Source organism: Haliotis cracherodii, unplaced genomic scaffold (genome assembly GCF_022045235.1).
Source record: "Haliotis cracherodii isolate W230 unplaced genomic scaffold, xgHalCrac1.p SCAF_4, whole genome shotgun sequence".
Taxonomy (NCBI): domain Eukaryota; kingdom Metazoa; phylum Mollusca; class Gastropoda; order Lepetellida; family Haliotidae; genus Haliotis; species Haliotis cracherodii.
In genome coordinates, this window is record NW_027266297.1 from 23063358 (window position 1) to 23085907 (window position 22550).

Below are 22550 nucleotides of genomic sequence, written 5' to 3' on the forward strand. Positions count from 1 at the left end.
CTCAAGCAACCTATGCAGGTTGTACTGTGGGGATTCCAGGTTAGAATAGGTCTCAAGCAACCTATGCTGGTTGTACTGTGGGGATTCCAGGTTAGAATAGGTCTCAAGCAACCTATGCTGGTTGTACTATGGGGATTCCAGGTTAGAATAGGTCTCAAGCAACCTATGCTGGTTGTACTGTGGGGATTCCAGGTTAGAATAGGTCTCAAGCAACCTATGCTGGTTGTAAGGGGTGACGAAATGGATGGGGTGGTCAGGTTCGGTGACTTGGTTCATCACCAGTATCCCACGTTTGTCAACACAGCCTGTTAAAAATGTTACAAGGTCTGAGCTGGCTGATTACGTGTCATTGTGATTGTTGTTCATGCTGTCAGCCACTGGTTGGAATGGCCCAAACTCCATTCTTTACTGACTGACGTGATAGAGCTGATTTATTGACTGTGATGTAAGTCAACATTTATCCCTGTTTTATTCCAGCATGTTTATTGCTGACTGTAAAGTAAGTCAACATTCACTCCTTGTGTTTATTCCAGTGTTTATTGCTGACAGTGATGTTTATTCCAGCATGTTTATTGCTGACTGTAAAGTAAGTCAACATTCACTCCTTGTGTTTATTCCAGTGTTTATTGCTGACTGTGATGATTATTCCAGCATGTTTATTGCTGACTGTAAAGTAAGTCAACATTTATCCCTTGTGTATATTCCAGCATGTTTATTGCCGACTGTGATGTTTATTCCAGCATGTTTATTGCTGACTGTAAAGTAAGTCATCATTCACCCCTTGTGTTTATTCCAGCGTGTGCTGAAGGACCTAGTGCAGGACAAGCTGCCCAAGTTGTACAGCCATTTTGAGACCCACGATGTTGACCTGAGTCTGTTCACATTCAACTGGTTCCTCACCGTGTTTGTGGACAGCGTGCCGACAGATACTTTCCTTAGAGTCTGGGACTCCTTCTTGTATGAAGGCAGCAAGGTAGGCCTATCTACCACACCATGTGTATGTATACCATCCATCCCTGGCTTCGCGCCACGTCTGGGATAAGCAAACAGATTACTTTTCTCTTATAATTAAAAGTCATTGGGATTGTTTTTGACTTTTTGAAACACCAGTTGATTATATTTTGTGTTTTGTTCAATCCCAGTTGACATTATAAATGGCATCATGTTTGACCTTATGACAACAATCATATAAGAGGAGACTTCTGATTGGATGCAACACTTACCATTAGACTTTTACTAATATCTGATTGGTTAGAACAGGTTAGTCTGTTTGTAGTGTTTCAAGATTACCGGGGTATCCGTCATTTTGCATCAGGAAATAATGGGGCATATGGGTTTCGAACAGTATCCACACAGTCTTGTCATTGGATAGAGTTTCATGTGACCTTAGGGGGCACGGGTGGCCCAGTCGTCTAAGGCGCCGCGATTCGCTGTGCAGAGTTGCGTCCCTTGGGCACGCCAGAAACCTATGATTAAGGGTTCGAATCCCGTTTTCCTCGATTATGTTTCTAGGTTTGTCAGCACCATACCTGTGATCGTGGGTTTCACCGAAGTGGTAAATGTCTGAGACCTGCCTCACTTCGGCCTTTCCTCCCACATGAAGCTATATAACAGGAATACTGTTAAAAGCGGCGTTAAACACAACTCACTCATGTGACCTTACTTGTCACATCTCAACTGACGTTACAACTGACCCTGAACAGTTGTTCATCAAAAATAAATCTCTGTAAATTCAAAACGTGTCATAATAAATGTAAATTTGTTGTTTTTTAGGAGCAGGATGTTGCTCATAATATTTACTGACTTGTATGGATCTAAAACAGTCTTGTTAACAATAATTTGTAATTTGATGAATATATTATATGACGTAAGGAATCAAAGCTGATTTCTTTAATCTATAGATTGTCACACAAATACGCATCAAAGTGTTTGGAAGGATTTTTCATCGGTGTTTTCTCTTTCAGGTGCTGTTTCGTTTCTCAATTGCTTTCCTAAAGTACGCAGAGGAAGGAGTGTTGACTCAGAACACCTCCTTCCTGGTGAACAGGTACATGCGCACTGTAGGCGAGAGGATGACTGACGCAAGGGGGATCTGTAAGGTAATGTCTCACTGGTTCCTGTCGTGTAATAAATCACTATCAATCAAGTTGTAACTACAAACAACCTGGCTAGGAATATACAGTTGAGCTCGAATAAATATGGGTGGAATGATCATGTGTAATAACTTTCTGATAGTTGCAAATGTGCATTTTCAATGCTGATGGGTTGATTGCCAAAGGCTTGAGAATAACACTATTCATTCACTCGCGTCAGGTTGTTCTCTAATTCATTCTTGATAAGAAGAGGAATTTCCAGGGTCTCAATATGACATAATGTAAGCAGATATCAACTGTCATTACTGGACAGACAATAAATGTGTGACCTCCCAGAATAAGAATAGTTTGCCCAGTTGTCTAAGGCTTTCAGTTTGATGTTTAGAGTTAAGTCCCTTAGCCATGTCAGGATCTGCTGGTGCTGGTTACATTCATTCTGGTTATGATCCTTGGTTTGTGAGCACCATGATGTAGGGTTTCAGTATGGTGGTAAAAGTACCCGACCTACTTTACTTAGGGACCCGTGAAGATCCGGGTTAGAATAGGTCTTCAGCAAACCCATGCCTGCCGTAAAAGGCGACTATGTTCGTGGTAAAAGGCGACTAACGGGATCGGGTGGTCAGGCTTGCTGACTTGGTTGATGCATGTCATCGATCCCAATTGCATGGATCGATGCTCATGATATTATTCACTGGATTGTCTGGTCCAGACTCGATTATTTACAGACCGCCGTCATATAGCTGGAATATTGCTGAGTGCGCCGTAAAAAAACAAACCAACTACTTCACTTAGGGCTTTCTACCCACATTGAACTGTCATATGGTGATATGCTCAAAGTTGGTCTTGTTCACTCACTACAGCTCATTCACTCTTTCTTTATGTCAGTCACAAAGAGCATGTTTAAAGTTCAAAGGGTTAATTTGTTGTTTTTTTAAGTCACTATTCGTCATGTTCACAGGATTATGTTTTTTCACACTGTTTCTTTGTACAAAATATTTATGTCAATCTTCATGGGATGTTGTGAACAGAAAAGGATGACAGGACCTTCTTCATGTTTCTTTTACCTGAAACAATGACCTGAGCTTTGTTTCCATGGTTGCAGATAGCCTTCTATGACCTGAACCCCTTCCCAATGAGGAGCATCGCTAGTAAGAGGCAGAGCCATCTACATCAAATCAAGGTAGATAACTCTCAGTGCATTTAGACATGATATTTAAGTAGTGCTACTATTGTTCAAAAGTGAAAAAGATTCCTATATGTATTTATGAATCACGATACATCTTTTCAATTATGTGTTTTCTCATTAGCAGGTATTTTTGAGTATTCAATACCCCAAAATTTCCTTTCGTACATGCATCAAAACTCATTCAGCAGGAATTAATCTAGGATGCTAAACTCAGTGCCCTGGGCAGGTAAATTAGGAAAGCAAATATTTTGTTCAAAAGTACGAAGTTCAGAGGTGTTTTTAACATTGAATTTTAAAATAACTTTCGATGTAATAACATTGAACTTTAACATAACTTTCAATGCGATAACATTGAACTTTAACATAACTTTCAATGCGATAACATTGAACTTTAACATAACTTTCAATGTAATAACATTGAATTTTAACATAACTTTCAATGCAATAACATTGAACTTTAACATGACTTTCAATGCGATAACATTGAACTTTAACATAACTTTCAATGTAATAACATTGAATTTTAACATAACTTTCAATGCAATAACACTGAACTTTAACATGACTTTCAATGCAATAACATTGAACTTTAACATAACATTCAATGCAATAACACTGAACTAAGCCTCTTCATCCTTATCATCCTGTGAAATTCAATGCAGCTCAGCGAAGCCGCAACATTAGTTATATATAAACAGCATGAATAGGAAGATGTATAGTTCAAGTTTGTGAATATATTGAGAATTGCTCAAGACCAGGGTCCACTTGCACAAAGCGATCTTAGCGCTAAGATGATCGTAATTCCCATGCTTTGACATAAGCCTACAATAGTCGTAGCACTAAGGCCCTGGCACTGACTAGTGGCCTATAAGCAGGTCCAGAGAAATCCCTGATAACATTGGTAAATCTGAGAACACATCATGTTCATAAAAAAATATGAATAGAGAAAAGAGAAAGTCATGTGCCATGTTCCGTGGTTCTCTCTTTCCATGTGTAAGCAGTTGTGAGGCATACACTCTCTGGAAGGATATCATGAGAAACTGAATGCCACTATATGTTTCCATGACAACTGAACCTCTCTGGTCGTTCTCCTACCCAGAGTTCCTTGCAGTCAACCCAGCAAGTCACCAATTCACTAAGTGTGTTGCCTAGTTACAAGAATACAGAGAAACATTAACTAGATTCATGTTTGTTATTTATCAAATCCAATATACAAGGCAGTGTTCATTTTGCTATTTCAAATGTCATGCAAAGACTCATGAAGATTTAAGTGTTTGATTGATTTAGGTGTGACAGACCTCAGGATACATCAATATCAATTCAATGTGATTCAGTTAGAAGGGCGGTCGGGTAGCCTAGTGGTTAAAGCGTTCCCTCGTCACGCTGAAGACCCGGGTGCGATTCCCGACATAAGTACAATGTGTGAAGCCCATTTCTGGTGTCCCCCGCCATGATATTGCTGGAATATTGCTAAAAGCGGCGTAAAATCAAACTCACTCACTCACTGATTCAGTTAGAATTGAAGCAAGATATAATGTCCAAGCTACAGTGCTACAAACCATTAACAGTAGTGCTGGGATGATGAGTCCAAAATTATTACCCAGGTACCTGATCCCATATTACCTGACCCGACCCGGAAACCTGCTGTAGGTATCAACGTTTGGGTACAAAATGTCTGATTGGGAATTGTTGTACCGGAGCCACCGGCAAAAAAATATTCAGAAACATGTATGAAACAATCTGGTCATGCATACACTGAAGCTTTAACATATAACAATACATAGAGTGCCTAGTCTGAAAGAAATGCAAACATTAGTGACTTGTAGTGTAACCGTGACTTTTGTTCATTAAACAATATATCACGTGACTTAACCATGGGCCCAGGTAGTCCTGTGGGTAACTTGGTCCTACTCAGTACCAAGCCGACCCCAGTACCTGAGTTACCCGTCCCAGCCCTAATTGACAGCCATGTTTTATCATTAATGCAGACTTATTTAACTGACTTTTCACTGGAATGTGTTGTCTCTCTCAGCTTGAGTTGGCCGAGTTGGATGCAATCCGCCGAGACTTCAAGTCGGAGAGGGTCCCCGACGACCGGATGGATTTCTATAGTGATGATGAGCTTGATGACGCCTGAGTGACAGTTGCAATGGAACCACCATGGAATGACATACTGGCTGGGGTACTGGGTGACCAGCACAACTACTTCACAATCATCAGAAAGTGTTAAAGCCTCTAAACCAGCCAGAAGTGTTAGCCTGTAAATAGGAGGGCTTTCATAAAGTTTGCAAATATTGTGTACAGTTGATTCCATTAGTGTGAAAGTTAAGTTTTAAGGTAAGGCATCACTTCTGCAAACAGAAGACCATGCATTTCTCTTCGAATTAGTAAATTAAAGCCGTGCTAACCATATCCCCATATGTGATTGTATATACTAGACCTCGCGAAGAATCATGGGGAAGCCTGTTTTAATGTGTATCGTACTGGGAACTCACGTTTACGCTATGTTTCTTAGTAGTCAACTATGGGCAGCAAGTAAAAACTACTTAAATCCATGACAGTTCAACGATTAATGTTGCTTCTATATTTACAATAGCAGTAGATGGCTTGACTCCTGTTATGAACAAATATACATATAGAATACAACCGACTTCATGTGTAATGGTTTGCTGTGCAGAGTTGCGTGGGTTTGAAACCTGGTTTGACCGTGGGTTTTACAAAAGTTGTAAATGTCTGAGACCTGCATCACTTCGGGCTTTCTTCCCACATGAATCTGACAGGCAGTGATATTACTGGAATCCTGTTTACATATTTTGACAATGAGGTAAAGGGTTGAACCCCATAGGAACATTCTTGTAAACTTTCCATGGTTCCATTTGCCCAAGATCAAAAGTGACTGTCATTGTCACGGAGAACGTATTCAGCCAGCATATGTAAATGTTCTCCAGAGGGTTTGATTTCAGAGAGGTCATCTTAATCTCTTCCTAACATAAGTATAATAATGTAAATATTTCGTAAAGATGTGTAAATAACACATTTCCATTTATGAATTTTATACGTTCCTGACTTGTTGCTAGTGATCAAAGGATAATAGTGCTAAAAAAGTCCAAATCTACCTATACATATCGATGGATACAAATTCTCTGATGATGTGAGACTTTGCTCGGGATAGCAGGGATGAGGACATGTTGGTCTTGCCCCCACATATTATCTCACTGCATGTTTTGTGATTGAAATCAATCTTGATCATGTTATTTATTTGTTAATGATGTTGAAACAGGACCTTGTGTACCGTATATTTGACTTTGTCTTGTCGAGATGTTATTGTCTTTTGTGTCCACATTATGCTTTCATTCCCCTGTCAGTCCCTATGAACTATGGCTTCGAGAGGATTTTTCTTCTAACAGGAAATAATAATGGCTTTGTTTTTTCAACTTAGAGAATGTCCTGCAATTGTTTTTTACATTCCTGAAATCAAAATACAGAAAGAGTCTCTGTTTCTTCCTGCCGATAATTGTCTAATCATGCCTTCCTGAGATTCATGTCTTCCTGACCGTGTTCTAGTCTTGTGTATCTAACTGTGTGTTGGATTTTACTTGGTAATTGTGAGTCCTTGATCCTCTGACACTCATCCAAACACCCCTGCCCCAAACACCCCCACCCAAACACCCCCACCCAAACACCCTCACCCAAACACCCTTATCCAAACACCCCCACTCAAACCCAAACACCCCCATCCAAACTCCCCAACCCAATCCAAACACTCCCGCCCCAAACACTCCCGCCCCAAACACCCCCACCCAAACACCCCCACCCAAACACCCCCACCCAAACACCCTTATCCAAACACCCCCACTCAAACCCAAACACCACCATCCAAACTCCCCAACCCAATCCAAACACTCCCACCCAAACACCCCCACCCGAATTCCCCTATCGAAACACCCCCACACTAATGTCAACACCGTAACACCCCCATCTAAACACCCCCAGCCGAATTCCCCAATCAAAACATCCCACCCGAGCACCCCAACTCAATCACCCCACAAATACCCCGACCCAAACACCCCCATCCAAACACCCCCACCCAAATTCCCCTATCAAAACGCCCCCACCCAAACACCCCCACTCGAACACCCCCACTCAATCACCTTACAAACACCCCCACCCAAACACCCCCATCCAAACACCCCACCCAAACACCCCCACAAACATTGTCATTATTTAGTCAGATAAATATAAACAACAAAAAAGGTTTTCGTTGCCTGAGAACAAACTGTATTAATTGCCATATTTCTAGGAAAATAAGTCATGAAGTGTCAGGACTCAGTATCAAAGTATCAATTTCCTTTTGGTGAATCGCTCATGACAGACTCTTCATAGTCAAAATTTTGTCCACATTCGTTTCAATGTTCCTAAACACATGTGCTAATAGTCACATGGACACGTTGCTTAGTGCTGATAGTTTAATGTCTACAGTTTCTTGGAAAACATTCTGACACCTTAGCATGCTCAGTGGGAGTGTTTTTAGCATCAAGTGTCTGTGTCAGTAATGAGTGCACCTTACCTGTGGGGAACAGGTGGGTTTGCCCAATATGCAAGATGTACTTTCTCGCAAGGATGCAGTTTGTACAGAGAGAACTATTTTCCTAAAGACATTGGGTGACATTTGATAGGTCTTTCGTGTGGGTAGTATGGGACATGTTTGATATCTAGGTTTTTGAGGTTTTGGAGGCTCTCGTGTTAGCTCATCTTCCTGAGGCAAGGGAGTTATCTGACTATAGAAGTCCAGTTTTCAACCTTGCCTAACTAGGCTGGAATTATCGAGTTATATTTTATATATTATTTAATCAAATTAGCGTGAGGAAATCAACATCCAGTTCGTAAACTGCTATGCAGATGTTGGCCGATTGCAGGATTTGGAAAGATGGTGTACTGCCTGCTCGCCCTCAACAGATATTTTCGAAATCTTTTCATGTCTTTAAACAAGGTGCTCATGTGATCCGATGCACTTCGTGGAGTAAGACCTGTTGCGTCACAATCAGATTGTCATGACTGGGTGCAACCATTTTGTTTGAAGTAAATGCAAGTGATATGAGAGGTGGTATCTGATTGGTCAATAGGAGGGACATAGAAGGGACATAACTCGCAGTAAACACTGGTGGCGCTATGATCGAGCCCAGAAATTCCAGCCTTGTTCGGCAAGGGTGGAAGCTGGACTTATACAGTCAGTTAACTCCCTTGCCTCGGGAAGATGATGTTTCCTGCTTTAGTGAGGGTTCCAGTAGGGCTGAGCAGATCCTGTTCACTTACCTGGCATGGTGGACAGAAGAAACACGGAGCCATGTTGTACATGAATTTACCTTGGTGCTGGTTGCTACCTGTATCAGGTGTGTTGCTACTTGTTCTGTGATATTACGAGGTCTTCCATTTACAGAAATTTGCATTCCACTTATGACTTTTGAAAGATTTATGAGTGTGAAACCATATCATATCTTGATGGCCTGTTTAGTTAGAAATCCCCAGGCAGGGATGTGTACTTGTTAAGTGTAATTTTCACATATGTATGTAAACAGGTGCACTGTATTTTGATGCAAGAGTATGTTAACACAAATGCACTGTATTTTGACACCGGTGTATGTAAACAGGTGCACTGTATTTTGATGCAAGAGTATGTTAACAGGTGCACTGTATTTTGACATAGGTGTATGTAAACATCTGCTCTGTATATTGACACAGGTGCATGTAAACAGATGCACTGTATTTGACACAGGTGTATGTAAACAGGTGCACTATTTTGACACAGGTGCACTGTATTTGACACAGGTGTACGTAAACAGGCACACTGTATTTGACAATTGTGTGTTAACAGGTGCACTGTATTTGACACAATTGTATGTAAACACATGCACTGTATTTACATAATTGTATGTTAACAGGTGCACTGTATTTGACACAATTGTATGTTTAACAGGTGCACTGTATTTGACACAATTGTATGTTTAACAGGTGCACTGTATTTGACACAATTGTATGTCAACAGGTATATGTAAACTCTGGTCCACTGTATCTGACACAGGAGCATTGCGCTCGAATTTATAACATTGTTGATGCACTATCCGCAAATATACCATAGGAACAATCTTTAGGTTCTTACCAGCATACACCCTTTCTTTTCCCTTGCATGTTTGTTTTGCAAAATGTCTAATGTGTTGACATCATGTTTTTTTACTTGTAATGTAAACAGATGACATTCATGTCTAGTAATCCTGTTCATACTTGTTATTTGTTACCAGGGAGCATCTATACTGATGTTCACGTCTAATGGCAAGGGGGCACAGTGGATCATGCCAACATGATTTGCTGTGCAGAGTTGTGTCCCTTTGGATCCAGTGATCTTGCGTTTGTATCCCAAACTTTCCCCAGTTTTGATCCTTGGCCTGTCAGAAATATTCCCCTGTAACATGCTTATGGGTTTTACAAAAATAGTAATTGTCTACTTTGTCCTCGGACGTGACGGTGACCCACAGATTTAACTGACATACTGGTCAAGGTGCTTTTCGACCAAACTAATGATCATGGGGGTGACATACTGGAGCACGTCCCGCCTCACTAGCTCACAAACAAGTTATACTCTTCATCATTCCCTCAATCACTTTCCTTGTTCAAATGCCTTTACATTATTGACAAGGGAAGCTGAAGTCTGCAATACACACTGATAATTCCATTCATTAGACTATATAACTTCACCTCCATAATATATATAGTTCACTATTGTCACTCTTTGAACAACACTCTGTTGTGTATGTAAATTATTCACTGATGTACATTGTGTTATATATGAACAAATCCTTCATTATCGGTACCAGTGTTTGATGTTGACCGTATTGGCTAATATTTCATTGTTATTTGGCTATTTGTTGATGTTGGAGCAGTATTACATCTTGTTATTTGCATTTAGAATGTTTCGTTATAACATACATGAAGGATACAGCGAGTGAGTATTGTTTGATGCTGCAGTCAGCACTATTCCAGTTGTGTCACAGCTGGTGGGGGGGGGGGCACTGGTGGCCCAGTCGTCTAAGGCGCCGCGATTCGCTGTGCAGAGTTGCATCCCTTGGGCATGCCAGAAACCTATGATTGTGGGTTCGAATCCCGGTTCGGTTTGGTTATGTTTCTAGTTTTGTCAGCACCATACCCGTGCTCGTGGGTTTCACCAAAGTGGTAAATGTCTGAGACCTGCATCACTTCGGGCTTTCCTCCCACATTAAGCTGACACGTCGTGATATAACTGTAATACTGTTAAAAGCGGCGTTAAACCCAACTCACTCACTCTCACAGCTGGGCCTGGTAAAATAGTGGTTGACAGCACGAGCAACACTTCCGGCCGTGGGATACGACACAAAATCCTGTAGGTCACTAATACTTACCACCCAATCTTTAGTTTGTTTGACTCCTATTCACAAGCATGGGTACCCGTGAAGATCTGGGTTAGAATAGGTCTTCAACAACCCATGGTTGTCATAAGAGCCAACTAACGGGATCGGGTGGTCAGGCTTGCTGACTTGGTTGATGCATATCATTGTATTCTAATTGCGTAGATCAATGCTCATGATGTCAATCACTGGATTGTCTGGTCCAGATTCAATTATTTACAATCTCATTAAAATCAGATGTAAGTTCTCGCTGCCGCTAAACAAAGATCTTAGGACATCCTATTACGGGTCACGTCAGAATGACCTTTTACGAATTTTGACCGACCACTCAAATGACTAACAAGAAGTAGACATCAGCCAATTAGAAAGCAGATTTCTCGAGCTTTACGGCACTCGTTTTAACCTGGCGACTTCCATTTCAGACTACGTTTGAAAAATATGTTGACACAGTTCTCAATTAAAGTTTATTAAACTGAACAAACGAACATTCTGGAACGTCTAATATATGGTTGAGACTGTATGGCAGTGCTTCTCACGTTCTGCACAACGTCTCCTCCGTTCAAATGTTTATCCTACTGAAGCAAGAGATAGACGATAATTTTGACAGAATCAGTCGTATGGGCCGTAACTGTTGTTCAGAATACCCCATGTTAACGTTTTCAAGGTAGCATGATTAGAAAACACATTCTGACTGTCACTTTCATGATCTGGTAAGCGACGCTCTGATTGGCCGAATGAAAGGTCATTATGCCATTCTGACGTGACCCGTAATGGGATGTACTCAGTCTTTGTTTAGCGATAGCGAGAACTAAGATCTGATTTTAATGAGATTGGATTATTTACTGCTGTCATATAGCTGGAAGATTGCTGAGTGCAGCGTTCAACAACAAACAAACACAAGCATGGGGGCTTGGGGCCTTGAGGCCTACACTTTTCCCAGAATCACACGTGGGTTGCACAATACAGTCTGACTAAGGTAACATTATCCAGGCTCCCACACAGTGGGAATCAGTACATTCACAATCATTAGGGGCAGGATTCAATGGAGCTGCATCACACCCTGCTTGTGGTAAGAGGGACTGAAACGGGGATTGTGTGGTCAAAATGGCTGTTGAGAAGGAAATAACCAAGATGGAGAACACTCACCTGACGCCCCACTGATTATATACCACTCAAAAGAAGTTAAGGACCACTTGATTCTTTCATAATGGTAAAGCTAATCTGTCATGACATGAGAGATTAACTATAGTATTATGAAAGAATCAGGTGATCCTTAACTTCTTTTGAGTAGTATATATCCTTATTTCTTGATGGTGTAAAGTTTTGCTGTTGTGAAACACTGGTTTGTCTGGTCCAGATTTGACAGCATACTGGCCTGTGTGATATAGCTGTCATATTGCAGACTAAGACGTAGATATCCATTTGTCCACTCACATACTTGTAGATAATTTTTAATACTCCTTCATGACTTTGAAAATAGCTTCACTGCAATCCAAATGTACTGGTATATTTGCTAGAAGGTAAATCACAGATTATATATAAGATATTCTGATTTCAAGAATATCCATGTGACCCTGAATTAGCAATAAAATCATGACTTATGTTTACTTACATATATTGAAAAGAAACATGTAGGTATGTTATTGATATTGATATTATTCTTAAGCAATTACACCTCAGGTGAAACAGGTATGTATACATCTGTGCTTGTGTACATATTTACTGTTTAGAATTTGTTGCTGTGCTTAGGCCAAACCTGCCGAGACAATCTATTTTTTGCTTTTGTTCTGTTTCCCCTACATTTTGCTAAAGTATAATGTAGGAACATCAATGTTTTTTCTCCCAAGACAAAAACCCTCCAAAATCAATCTCGACAACAATTTGTATTTTGCCTCCTAAGTTTTGGTGTGTTTTTCGGGATAAGGCTGTAAAATATGAAACCAGTTGTCCTGGTCCAAATGGAAAATGTCAGCCTAAAGTTACTATGTGTTCTAGGGTAGTACTAGCATTAATTCTAGCTGTTTGAGTTTATCAGCTGTAATCCTGCAGTAAGTGTATGAGCTTTCGTGCCATTATGTATGAACATCCTACATCGGAGTTAGTGTGGCCTTACCTTTCAGATGTATATTGATAGTGATAGATGTTCATTTGTTGCATCACTCACTCACATATTCCATATATCTGCATTCTTGGGTGCCAGATTATGTGATCCAAGCTAATTTGAATATTTTTACAATACCATTATGTCTATGTCATAATATGAGTTGGAGTGTCCTTGACTTTTCCATTGAATATTTAAGACAGTTTTGAATTATGTAGTATAGGAAATAGAATCATAATGATGATTTCTCTTTGAGTGTGCTTGTGAAAACATATTTATTTTGTTTTTCTCTTAACGGACAAAAATGAGTTGTTTTTTAGAATCATCCTGTTTGTGTGAAATATCTGTACAATTTTATTCACATGTTTGTGTGCTCAAAATTAGCTAATTGTTTTGTTCTCGTCTTTTTTGATAGATGTTTATTAATATTTTATTCCTGCGAGTATAGATGGTAAACTCCTGTAAAATGTTCCATCAACACAATAGGACCTCCTCACACACCTCATGGGGCTGAAGCTAGGTCCAGGGGTAAGGTGCTGTCAACCATTTATGTCAAATGTAGAAATTGAATGCTGATGTTATAAAACAATAAATTATTGAACGATTAGACGGTGAGATTAACCTTGGTAGAGAAATTATTTTATACATGGTAGCATAATACAGACAGATTAATTCTATTGTGAATTTAGTGATGAAACATCATGAAGATCTGTAAGAAAATACGATAAGAAATAGACCATTTGACTTTTCTTGTCAATTAATGCTCGTCTGCTTGCCTGATGTCCATCGCCACACTCAGCAATATTCCAACTACATGTATATGAATTGCAGTCATGTTTGTTTATTTGTTTAACGCCGCACTCAGCATATTCCAGCTATATGACGGCGGTCTGGAAATAATCAAGTCTGGACCAGAGAATCCAGTGATTGACATCGTGAGCATCGATCTAGGCAATTGAGATGTTAAGCTTCTCTACTCATGAAACTATCAAATTTTTCAGGTCACTTGAGATAAATTTGTTATTAGACAAGTGAATACAAATAGCAACAACTTTCTAGAGTAAGGTAAGCATTAACTTATAAACATGAAGTCACCATCACATTATATTGTTTTCACATTGTTGTTTCAGCTTGCATGCCAGTTGTTTACATGTCAGGACAGATGAAAACGCTTTACATAGTGTAGGTCATATTGTTGTTCACTGTGTGTTTTATTAAGTTCCTGTGTGTTTTGTTAAGTTCCTGTGTGTTTTGTAAAGTTCCTGTGAGTTAAGCGTGTTTCTTATGGTCACTGATGGTCCTTTGGAATATACAAGAATGAGGAGTAGAATTGTGTTCACCTGTCTGTATCAAGTATACATGTACTACTCAAGTGTTCCTAGTGACTTTGATATGCAGGTCTATTTCATTATTGTGACTTTGGACCACAACTATATGATAGATGGAAATAACAATGGGATTTCTCATACATTTTGGATATTTAGACCACTAAGACAACAATTAAACTCCTTTCGATGAACATTTTTTCGCAAGGTCCACATCTTGGCATTTAATTAGATTTGATTTCATTCTAAAATATAATTCTACAGATATTCCTAGGTAACCTTGAGTAGCATGTATCCCATCCCTGGTGGTTTTGATCGAATGTGCTCTTAACTGTCAATTTCATGCAGGAGATGGTTTTGGTAGAGCATGGTATTTAACATTAATTTGGCTAAATCTAGAAGATGAGACTATTGTCTGTAAACGCAGACTTCATCTAATGAGTGCAATAAAGACTTTACACCTGAAGAGTGTGCTGTGTCATTGTTTATGAATATGAATACCATTGACCATGTTGACTGTCTCCCTTGTTATGCATGTGGAACTTGAAACAGAACAGGTCATAAGCTTGCAGTGGCCTGGGTGATCACAATATTATCTCGGAAGGACGGATGGATCGATTTCCTTGGTATAACTATATACCGCTGTCCTTTTAGGTTGGAGGTATATAAAGCCATAACCAGTTTGTGATATCACAAGTTTATTTTCTATACAAACAACATACACAATCGGTCCAACATGCTATGATGAATAGTAGAATTGCACTGATTGCTTAAGATACAAGAATTAGAAGTAATATCCATCCGTATCTGTTCTTCTGAACAAAGCCACTCAGATGCAATGATGTACAAGGTATGAAAGAAAAAGCAGACCTGTTGAATTTCAAGTACAAAGAATGTAATTTCTCCACAATGGTTTGGTTGGTTGGTTTGTTGTTTTACGCCACACTCAGCAATATTCCAGCTATATGACAGCGGTCTGTAAATAATCGAGTCAGGACCAGACAATCCAGTGATTGACATCATGAGCAATTGGGATCGATCACATGCTTCAACCAAGTCAGCGAGCCTAACCACCAGATCCCGTCAGTTGCCTCCTACAACAAGCTTAGTCGCCATTTTCAGCAGGCATGGGTTGCTGAAGACCTATTCTACCCCGGATCTTCACGGGTCTTCTCCACAATGAGACAGCTGGGAACATTAAGTTAAGTTTCAGCTTCATTGGTCCAGTGGATTTAAGGAGGTAGGAGAGGAAAGGCTGTTGTATCCTAACAAAGACATCTTGGAGGTCCAGTGAGACATAACAGAATCGGGAAGTTTGATGCTTTGACTGGGATATGTCCAGGAGAACTATGAAGTGTGACACCTCACATGATGTGTCCGACACCAGTTGTCACTGTGTCCATGGGAACCAGCTTGATACGACCGGTAACGTCCTTCCACAATCAAGGTCAGATTCATCTTGCTTTCTCTGCAAGGTTCCTTCCTCTCTTTGGCTTTATCTCTTCCCTAGTTGATTCCTCTTGGTGGAATGTCCTGAAGTGGTCATGCTCACCATCATCATCAGTCATGGCACACACCTTCCAGGCACATTTGACCTTGGCATGACCTTGGCATGAGAGATTCCAGATCTATGTTTGCCAGAATGTGATACAGGACCTGTACCCATTTAATCGAATCCAATGTATCCCACTCATTCAGGTTTGGGAGTTCTGATAGTGTTGAATGAGTCCTGTTTTGTAAACTTTTTCTGTTTCCTACATGTCTCTTCTTGTTCCTCCGGGACATGCTTCCTCTTCCTGAGATTCACCTGGTCCCTGGTGTCCGTCTGCCCCTGTCCAGCCTCTGTCCTGAGTGTGTCCTGTCTACCGGTTTGTGGCACCTGGTCCCTGGTGTCTGTCTGCCCCTGTCCAGCCTCTGTCCTGAGTGTGTCCTTTCTACCGATTTGTGGCATCTGTTTGAGCAAGGCATTGCAGGCCACCAACAGTTTGGCCTTGGTATGGTTGGACGAGGATGCCGTCTGACTCCTAACCAAGTCTCCATATCTGTAACATGTAATCACTTTCGCTGTGGTCACTCGCAAACTGGGACTGGTAGTGTTTGGGGACCTAAAGGGATTTCCATCTTGTAGACACACCCTAGAAGAAAATGGAAATTATCACAATCTTTAGTTTCACAGTGAGGGCTAAACATGCACCACCACAAACCTAATGACAGAAAAGTCACCTTCTTTGTGTAATGTTACACACATCCTAATTTTTGCAACAAGTATAAAAGGAAATATGAAAAAATGGAACTAAATATGAATTGAAAGTATAATAACTTCTAACATCTTAACCTGTGAAGATTCGGGTAGAGAATAGAGGCGACTAACAGAATCGAGCAGTCAGGATTGCTGACATGGTTTTTGTTTGTTTGTTTGTTTGTTGTTTAATGCCGCACTCAGCAATATTCCAGCTATATGACGGCTTTCTGTACATAATTGAGTTTGGACTGGACAATCCAGTGATTGACACCTTCAGCATCCATCCTCCCAATTGGGATATGATGACATGCATCAACCTAGTCAGCGAGCCTGACCACCTGACCCTGTTAGTCGCCTCCTACGACAAGCATGTGTTGCTGAAGACCTTTTCCTAACCCGGAACTTCACGGGTCAGCTGCAGCAGTGACATATCATGTATACCTGGAATTCCCAAGCTGATCTTGCGTCCCATTAGTCGAGGTGCCTGCTGTGTTAAATCCTCTGTGACCCTGTGGCACGGAGCAGCTTACTGAAACAAGACACTGGTGAGTGAGTGAGTGGGTGAGTGAGTGGGTGGGTGGTTGGATGGGTGGATGGGTGAGTGAGTATGTGAGTGAGTGAGTGAGTGAGTGAGATTGATATTTAGCAATATTCCAGCAATGGACACCAGAAATGGGCTTCACACATTGTACTCATGTCAGGAACTGAACCCTGGTCTTCGGCATGACTAGCGAACGATCTAACCACTAGGCCACCCGACCGCCCCCAAGACACTGCGGAACATATAGGCATGATTGATATTGGGAAAATCAAACCTTTCACATTTTTAGACTTTTTATTTCTGAGCTGTAATCTCACTTTGGTCCGTGGTGGCTACAAGTAATGCATGCTTATTACTGAATAGAGAACCAGCCTTGACTTATACAATGAATTTTGACAAATCAAGTGGGAGAAACAGCAACAAGACTCAAGTGATTTGTAACAATATGTCACACTGAGCCAATAAATTTACTAACAAAGTGGCATTCTTACATGGACAAGTTCCACATCTAGTTTTAATATCAAATTTTACTGCAATTTCCGCGAAAGACTTCTATCATAACAACAACCTGTAAAAGTGAGATGAAACATCATGTTCAAGACTTTTGCACTGTGTGTGTGTATGTGTGTGTGTGTGTGTGTGTGTGTGTGTGTCCAGACTGATGCTAATTTTATAGTGCTAACCTACTGAGATACCATGCTGCAGTTTAACAAGAAAAACCCACTCAGACACAGTATACTGACTACGAGCAGTCCCTGTTTTAGCCTCTTAATGCTGTGTTTGTGATGATGTGATACTCTCAACTGTTCATGAAAACCTGGTATCATCACTGTTTGATAGTGATTCATAAACACAAGTTTATGAAATAATCGGAATTGTACAATGGAGATTTCTTATGATTATGGAAAGAATTTTTGTTGCTTTTATTTTATTGCTATTCCCCCACCTCCATAACACCACCTCACCTTGAAGGTGACCGGCATGATCTGGGACATCATCCATTGGCTCCTCCTTGATCTCAACCAGACCTTCTTGATATTCTGAATGAATTAGATCACTTTCGTCACAACTCTCTGTTGTTTCTCCATCATCTTCTTCCTCATCTTCATCATCGCCATCATCTTCATCATCATCATCATCATCATCATCATCAACATCATCGTCATCATCATCTGGATTTATGACTACCACAAAATCATCCACAGGTTCTTCCTTTACCTCGAGCTGCTTCTCCACAAGCACATGACACTTTCCTGAACTACTCGTCCCTCTAACACCATCCTTACCTGGATTGTTCTGTCCACTTGGGTTATCCTTGTTCAATGTGACTCTTTGTGCACTCTGGACAGAGGGCACTTTACCCTCAACATACCCACTTATCATCTGGTTCAAGCAACCAGGCTGTTCATTGCCAGTGTTTGGATTTGAGTTTGTAATTTGTGGCTTGTTTATGACAAATGGTGAGTGCACAAGAATGTTTTGTTGATGGGAGGTCAAGCTCTGCTGTGAGCCGACAAGGACTGGTATTTGTTGCTGATGTTGTGGGGTGATGCCTGTTTCAGTCTTCTTCAACTTGTCCCCGCTGAGCGTCACATAAACCTGGCCTGGTTCAAACAACAGTTGAGAAGATATTAGTGTTAACTTTACTGTACAGGTGGGTACATTACGCATAGTAGATAAATTAGTAGCTGGGAAACATTGTCGCTTTTTCTAATAATAAATGGAATTTTTCAGTATTTAATAATATCATACTCAAATAATATTTTAATTTGTAATGTTTTCATTACATGAAAGTGAAATTAATAAATTTTAAGTGTTCAAAGGATGATGGTGGTCATGCTAAGAATGAGTCTTCCTGTTTTATGGATTTTCTTGGCCATTTTCCGTGTGAGTGAGTTTGGTTTGACACCACTTTTAACAGATTCCAGTTATATCACAGTATATCAGCATAATGCAAGAATGCCTCCATTTTCCCGTAGCAAGAGAGTTAACTGACTTTAAAAGTCCAGTTTCCACCCTTGCCGAACTAGGCTGGAATTCCTGGGCCTGACCGGAGCACCATCAGTGGCTATTGCGAGTTTTGTCCCTTCTATGCCTCTCCTGTGGACCAATCAGATTCCACCTCTCGTATCACTTGCATTTGCTTCAAACAAAACGGAGGCACCCAGTCAAGACGATCTGATCGATAATCAAGATCTATGTATTGTATAAAACGAGTCTTACACCGCGAAGAGCATCAAATCATGTGAGCACCTTGATTAAAAACATGACAAGATTTAGAAAATATCTGTTGACAACGAGTTGGCGGTGCACATGCTTTGCAAATCCTCCAATCAACCGAAGTCTGCATGACAGTTTACGAACCGGATTTCGATTTTGTTACGCGATTTTGATTGGACTATGCATAGACTCGTTAGTCCAGCCAAAATGTAACTCAATAATACAAGCCTAGTTCGGCACGGGTGGAAACTGGACTTTTATAGTCAGTTAACTCACTTCCCTCGGGAAGATGGAATGCCTCAGACGTTTACCACTTTCATGAAACCCATGAGCACCGGTATGATGCTGACAAACCTAGAAACATCATCAGGGTGAACCAGGATTGAACCCACAATTATTTGTTTCTGGCATGCCCAAGGGACGTAACTCTGCACAGCATCCGTGCCCCTTCTCTCCCTTTTCATAAGATGCAGGAGGCAAAATTATGGAACCAGAACATAAACCCACACAAAGATAATATCATAAGAATTCAGGGTATAAAACATGTAAAAATTAAGCATGTTGGTTACTTATTTCTTCAAAATAAAGAAAACAAATGTACAACCTAGGTGAGAGACGTGAACTAACTTACTTACTTGTTTGGCACAAAACAGAACTAAACAATTTTTTACTCTGCTGTTATTGGCTAACTATTTTCAAATTATGATGGGCTTACCGTCCTGATTGACGACTTTGATGTTTCGAGTACTCTGTGATTCCCTCGAGCTGACTTCATCCTGGCGGGTATCATAATCACTGTGCAGATACTCGACTCTTGTCATTGTGCCCGATCTCAGCTCTCTGAAACAATATTTTACCAATGTGTTTTATTCTCTTGATACATGTATATGTACAAACAAAACAGTATTACTGCTTTATATACAAGTTTGAACCATTTTTTAATCCCGACAAAAATAATTCCTTTTCACAACTTGATTTATGCACTCTGCATGCTCTAGAGTTGGTTATTTCAACAAGAAATAAACCACCATTTTCAGGACCAACTTGATAATTATATCTTCAATACCATAACTGATTTAAAATAGAATTTATGTCTTGTTTTACTGATAATGTTTTCAATTGAAAAATAGCTGCTGGGAGTAAATGTCTAACTGCATCCCAACAACTTCATGATGACCACAATTCTGCCAAACAGTTCATTTCAGATTATGTTTTTTCTCATATGCTCAGACTGGACGGAATAAAACATAAAACATGGTCATTCAAACAAGTCTTCATATATATCTGTTGGGGCAAGCTTACTTTAATGGCCTTCTTCAATCTAGCAATAACTGGTTACCATAATCAGATAGAGACGTAGTCTCCATTTCACACAGAACACTAATTACAACGTCTAGACCAAGGCTGTAAACGGGCACCAGACCACAGAGAGGGCCATCTCAAAGATTATGTGTAATTAATACAACCAGCAACAATTGGAACAGAACTGCTGCTGTAATCTAGGCATGCAATGTAAATATATTTATATTATATAATCTAATCAACTGTTGTATATGTTAGCAAACACATTTCAAATTTGACATCACTAAATAATTATTTTTCTTCTTTGTTTCTGTTGACATGCCCCCCAGACGGCCAAGTGCTTGTATTTTACGAGTGCTTCTATTACTATTTACACGCGACAGCAGCTGTGTCTTCGTTTCTTACACATTTCTCTCAGATACAATTCAGTCTATAAAACCCACCTGCAGGATCTACAATAGTGGTCATGCACCTTGAGAAGGTGATCGGCAAATTGGACGTTGTTATCTTTTCGAAGAGCTTTGAGCGCAGACCATTGCTCAAAGCAATTTCCGAGATGAATTCGAGTTTTTTCTCTGCGCTTGTTGTCAGCACGTTTCATAGCTCGCTTGTGCTCATCGGAAACCCTTCTCCTTCCCATGTTTCTTATTTGGTGACGTTAACAAGTTAGCGACGTTGCGCGATGAGACAAGCGTGAAAATGCGGTCTACACAGCCAGTAATTAGTCTCTTCAGGGGAGATAACCGTGCTAAGTCAAACGTTTGCCCGAGTTCGGACAAAACCTGGGTAAGCACCAATAAATTGCCAAGAAAACCCAAGCCCGTCTAATTATTACGACTTTTTCTCTCCTCTGTATTCCATGAGATAATGAAAGGCATACTTTTCCTTGAGTGATTTATACATTTTTTTGGTAAAACATCTTGAAAGATAGGTGAGAAAAAACAACTCAATACAATCTTTCCATGTTTTGTTTTTTCTTCAAAAATTTAAACTATTGTCATCCAGTTCCTTGTTACTTATTCATTATAAACTGATTTTGTAAATCAGCTGCAAGCATCCTTTACAAGACACTCATACTATAAATATCAAGACTTTGAAATAGATACGATACACTTTCTTGAATGGATATACAAAAATGAATACGTTACAGCAATTTAAACAATATGTTTGGTGTTTTAGATGCGCGATGTGATTATGACTATATTGTTAAAATAATAAAACAAAGGTCATACAGTGTTCATACTTGAGGTCGGCCAAACTGATACTACGTCTTCATATAGATTAATCATTATCTACGGTTTGTTCCATCCCGACTGCAGCATAACAAATCATATTGTTTTGACATGGTCCCCAAATCTGCTCGCATGTGTATTTTACGAACGCTTCTGTTAACATGGCCGCTCGCTGTTCTGTGGTTACGGCCTTTGATTTCAAACGTATACGTACTTCTATATATATAAAAAACGCACCTGCAAGATCTGCAGTAGTGTTCGTGCACCTTCAGCAGATGGTCTGCTAGCTCGACGTTGTTATCTTTTCTCAGACTTTTCAGTGCAGCCCATTGCGGGAAGCAAGTTCCCAGATGAATTCTTGTCATTTCTCTCCGTTTGTTTTCAGCCCGTTTTCGTTCCCGCTTGTGTTCATCTGAGACTCTTCTCCTGCCCATAGTCACGTACTTGTGTACCCGTTAGCTTGTCGGCGAGCAGTCACAGTCGGAATGAAGACAGCGGACAAGATCCGGACAAAAGACAGTTACTCCACTTGTTAATTGGACGGTCAAAGGGAAGTAACCATGTAATGACAAAATATTGTGCGACGTTCGGGCATTACTTGGGTAATTGTATGTTCGAACCTCATCATTTCTATTTTTATGCCATAACAATATTCACTTCACGGGAGCATTGATTATGAGTTTTCTATGTAAAAGTCAACTTGAATACTTCAAATTATCTTCTAAAATACAATGAAGCTACCGAAATAATGTAGTATTTAGCAAGGTCACTCTGACAGTACAAGCAAGCAAGATTTCTGGTCTGAGGAAAATCATAATTGTGCAACAATGGAGATTCACTTCAGAAAGCTGCAAAATATATCGACCAAGATT

General features: G+C 40.1%; 2 protein-coding genes across 4 annotated transcripts in view; one reads left to right on the plus strand and one right to left on the minus strand.

The window, feature by feature from the left end:
* Positions 1–7493, plus strand: part of LOC139478172 (TBC1 domain family member 2B-like) — a 42072-nt gene extending 34579 nt beyond the window's left edge. For all 3 annotated transcript variants that reach the window (XM_071260521.1, XM_071260522.1, XM_071260523.1), the window contains 4 exons: positions 797–973; positions 1965–2099; positions 3196–3273; positions 5312–7493. In XM_071260521.1, coding sequence (XP_071116622.1) covers positions 797–973; positions 1965–2099; positions 3196–3273; positions 5312–5416 — 495 coding nt within the window. In that variant the 3' untranslated portion in view covers positions 5417–7493. The remainder of the gene's footprint in view (positions 1–796; positions 974–1964; positions 2100–3195; positions 3274–5311) is intronic.
* Positions 7494–14874: 7381 nt separating this feature from the next.
* Positions 14875–22210, minus strand: LOC139479259 (uncharacterized). The gene is made up of 5 exons (XM_071262124.1): positions 21916–22210; positions 19860–19984; positions 17890–18528; positions 16825–16912; positions 14875–16276 (listed from the first exon to the last, which is right to left on the minus strand). The coding sequence occupies exons 1-5, from the start codon at positions 22110–22112 to the stop codon at positions 15832–15834; spliced, it is 1494 nt and encodes a 497-aa protein (XP_071118225.1). The 5' UTR covers positions 22113–22210; the 3' UTR covers positions 14875–15831.
* Positions 22211–22550: the final 340 nt, after the last annotated feature.